Source organism: Hemibagrus wyckioides, linkage group LG01 (assembly GCF_019097595.1).
Source record: "Hemibagrus wyckioides isolate EC202008001 linkage group LG01, SWU_Hwy_1.0, whole genome shotgun sequence".
NCBI classification, from domain to species: Eukaryota; Metazoa; Chordata; class Actinopteri; order Siluriformes; family Bagridae; genus Hemibagrus; species Hemibagrus wyckioides.
Genome location: NC_080710.1, coordinates 1,007,491 through 1,009,977, shown reverse-complemented (window position 1 = coordinate 1,009,977; position 2,487 = coordinate 1,007,491). Strand labels below are relative to the sequence as shown.

The 2,487-nt window shown below is 43.7% G+C and overlaps 1 protein-coding gene across 2 annotated transcripts in view; it reads left to right on the top strand.

The window, feature by feature from the left end:
- The first annotated feature begins 337 nt into the window (after nucleotides 1–337).
- rbfox1l (RNA binding fox-1 homolog 1, like) overlaps nucleotides 338–2,487 on the top strand; it is a 17,915-nt gene continuing 15,765 nt past the window's right edge. The window contains exons 1-2 of one of the 2 annotated variants that reach the window (XM_058385935.1): nucleotides 338–601; nucleotides 2,460–2,487. The exon at nucleotides 2,460–2,487 is cut by the window's right edge and continues 14 nt beyond it. In XM_058385935.1, coding sequence (XP_058241918.1) covers nucleotides 518–601; nucleotides 2,460–2,487 — 112 coding nt within the window. In that variant the 5' untranslated portion in view covers nucleotides 338–517. The remainder of the gene's footprint in view (nucleotides 602–2,459) is intronic. The other variant, XM_058385944.1, reaches the window with a different exon arrangement.

Genomic DNA, 2,487 nt, shown 5'->3' with positions numbered 1-2,487 from the left:
GTTTGAGAGTGTGTGTGTGTGTGTGTGTGTTTGAGAGTGTGTGTGTGTGTGTGTTTGAGAGTGTGTGTGTGTGTGTGTTTGAGAGTGTGTGTGTGTGTGTGTTTGAGAGTGTGTGTGTGTGTGTGTTTGAGAGTGTAGATATAAACTCTTTAATCTTTATTTTGTGAACTGGTTTCTGTAAACTCTGCTCTGAGATCAGTTCGGTGTGGAGCTATTTATAACAGCAGTGTAACATGATTCTAGACATGTGTTTCTATCTGTCAGAGCCTCACACACACACACACACACACACACACACACACAGAGCTGGGAGCAGGTTAGCTCTGGACACACTCGTCTTTTTACTTTCTTGCTTTTCTTCGGATCCTCTGTTCTTCCTAGGATCTTGCGTGTGGTTCCTATCCCCGAGTTCTGGGTCTGGTTCTCTCTCCGGGGTTCTGTCTCTCTCTCTCCAGAACTTTTCCAGACTTTTCTGTCTGTCTCTCCTGTGAGGTGTCTCTCCTCCTGGCTATACACCATGTTGTCCTCTCCTGCGGTCATCCTGCAGCCGTACGGTCTGCCTGTCTACCCACAGACCTCCTGCTACCCCAGCCTAGTGCAGGTAACTGTCTCACTCTCTACCTGTCTGTCTGTCACTGTACTCTTTGTGTCTCTCTGTATCTCTCTCTCTCTGTCTTTCTCTCTCTCTTCTGGCTGTCTCTCTCTCTCTCTCTCTTCTGTCTCTCTCTCTCTCTCTCTCTCTCTCTCTCTCTCTTCTGACTGTCTCTCTCTCTCTCTCTCTCTCTCTTCAGACTGTCTCTCTTTCTCTCTCTTCTGTCTCTCTCTCTCTCTCTCTCTCTTCTGACTGTCTCTCTCTCTCTCTCTCTCTCTTCTGGCTGTCTCTCTCTCTCTTCCCCTTTCTCTCTCTCTCTCTCTCTCTCTCTCAATTCTGCATTGATTAAACATAGCATCATTTTTATCCGTTAACGGTTATGTTTAATATCAGTGCAGCTGTAAAGCCTTGTTACTGAGTACAGCTGTGTCTCTGACACTGGAGACTCCTTCCACACCACGTCCCTGTGAGTGAGCTGTTGCTATGGAAACGCTAAGGTATGAGAGTGAGTACATTAATATAAAGCTGCGCTACAGTCAGAGCTGCTGTTAGAGAGAATTCATCAACACCTGGTGAGTAGCTGTGGGGTGAATCAGTGTGAGGATGAGGAAACAGCTGGAGGATGAAGGCGGATCAGACTGAGAGCAGTAAACAAACAAACAAACAAACAAACACTACTGTTCCTTAAGGCTCCTGATGTTTTTTGCATCACTAAATTAACTGCTTTTAATTTAAATAGTTATGTAAATAGTTAAATAGTTGTGTAATTATTGTCTAGTAGAGTTATTACACACACTCACACACACACACTCCCCTGTAACACACATAACACAGAGAGACAACAAGAGAAATACAAGACAGAAATTTCACTCACTAACACACACTGATTAGAGCTGTTCCTAATTTAACCCTGTGTGTGTGTGTGTGTGTGTGTTTCTGCGCATGTATGTATTTTTAGTCTTTTCCTATCAATGTAGATTAACACACACAGGTCTGGTATTTCTGCTTGTGTGTGTATGTGTGTGTGTGTGTGTGTGTGTGTGTGATTTCAACATTTATCAGAATTTATTTATATTCATGTGTAAAGAAGTAGTGAACTAAAGTACTGCACCAGCTGTAAATGTGTGTGTGTGTGTGTGTGTGTGTGATCCTTCAGCTGTTTCTTTTGCTGATCTTTAACCCCAACAGTGACAGCTGAAAGAGGGGGAGGGGTTTAAAGTGACATTTGTGTGTGTGTGTGTGTGTGTGGGTGTGTGTGTGTGTGTCTGTGCTGGGAGTGACACTATCTCATATCTAACACCTCACTTGTGTGTAAATGGAGGATCTCATGGAACAGTTAAAACAAGTGACAGTGATGTGTGTGTGTGTGTGTGTGTGTGTGTGTGTGTGTGTGTGTGAGAGAGACATTCACACACGCACTATTAATTAGTTTAGATGTTTTTCTGTAGATAATTGTGGTAGAACCACAACACAAACTCGATGCACACGGTGGTGGTGTAGCGATAAGACAGGAAGTGCACACACACACACACACAAACACACACACACACACACACACACACACACACACATACTCCACATCATCTTGATTTAGTATGAAGTTGTCCAGAGTGACGATGTGTCACAGATGTGTGTGAGATCAGGTCCAGGGGGCGTGTCCTTCTGTTTAATCACCTGATCCCACTGTCTCTGATTGGCTAAGGACAGCAGGACAGCTGAATTCATCAACTCATTCAGCCAAATGGCAGGTGTGTGTGTGTGTGTGTGTGTGTGTCTGTCTCTGACTGTAGTGCAGGTTTATATTAATGTCCTTGTTGTGGCGCTATATCATTTCCATAACAGTTTACTGTAATATTTTATATTTAAGGAAGAAGTCTCCAGTGTCAGAGCTGACA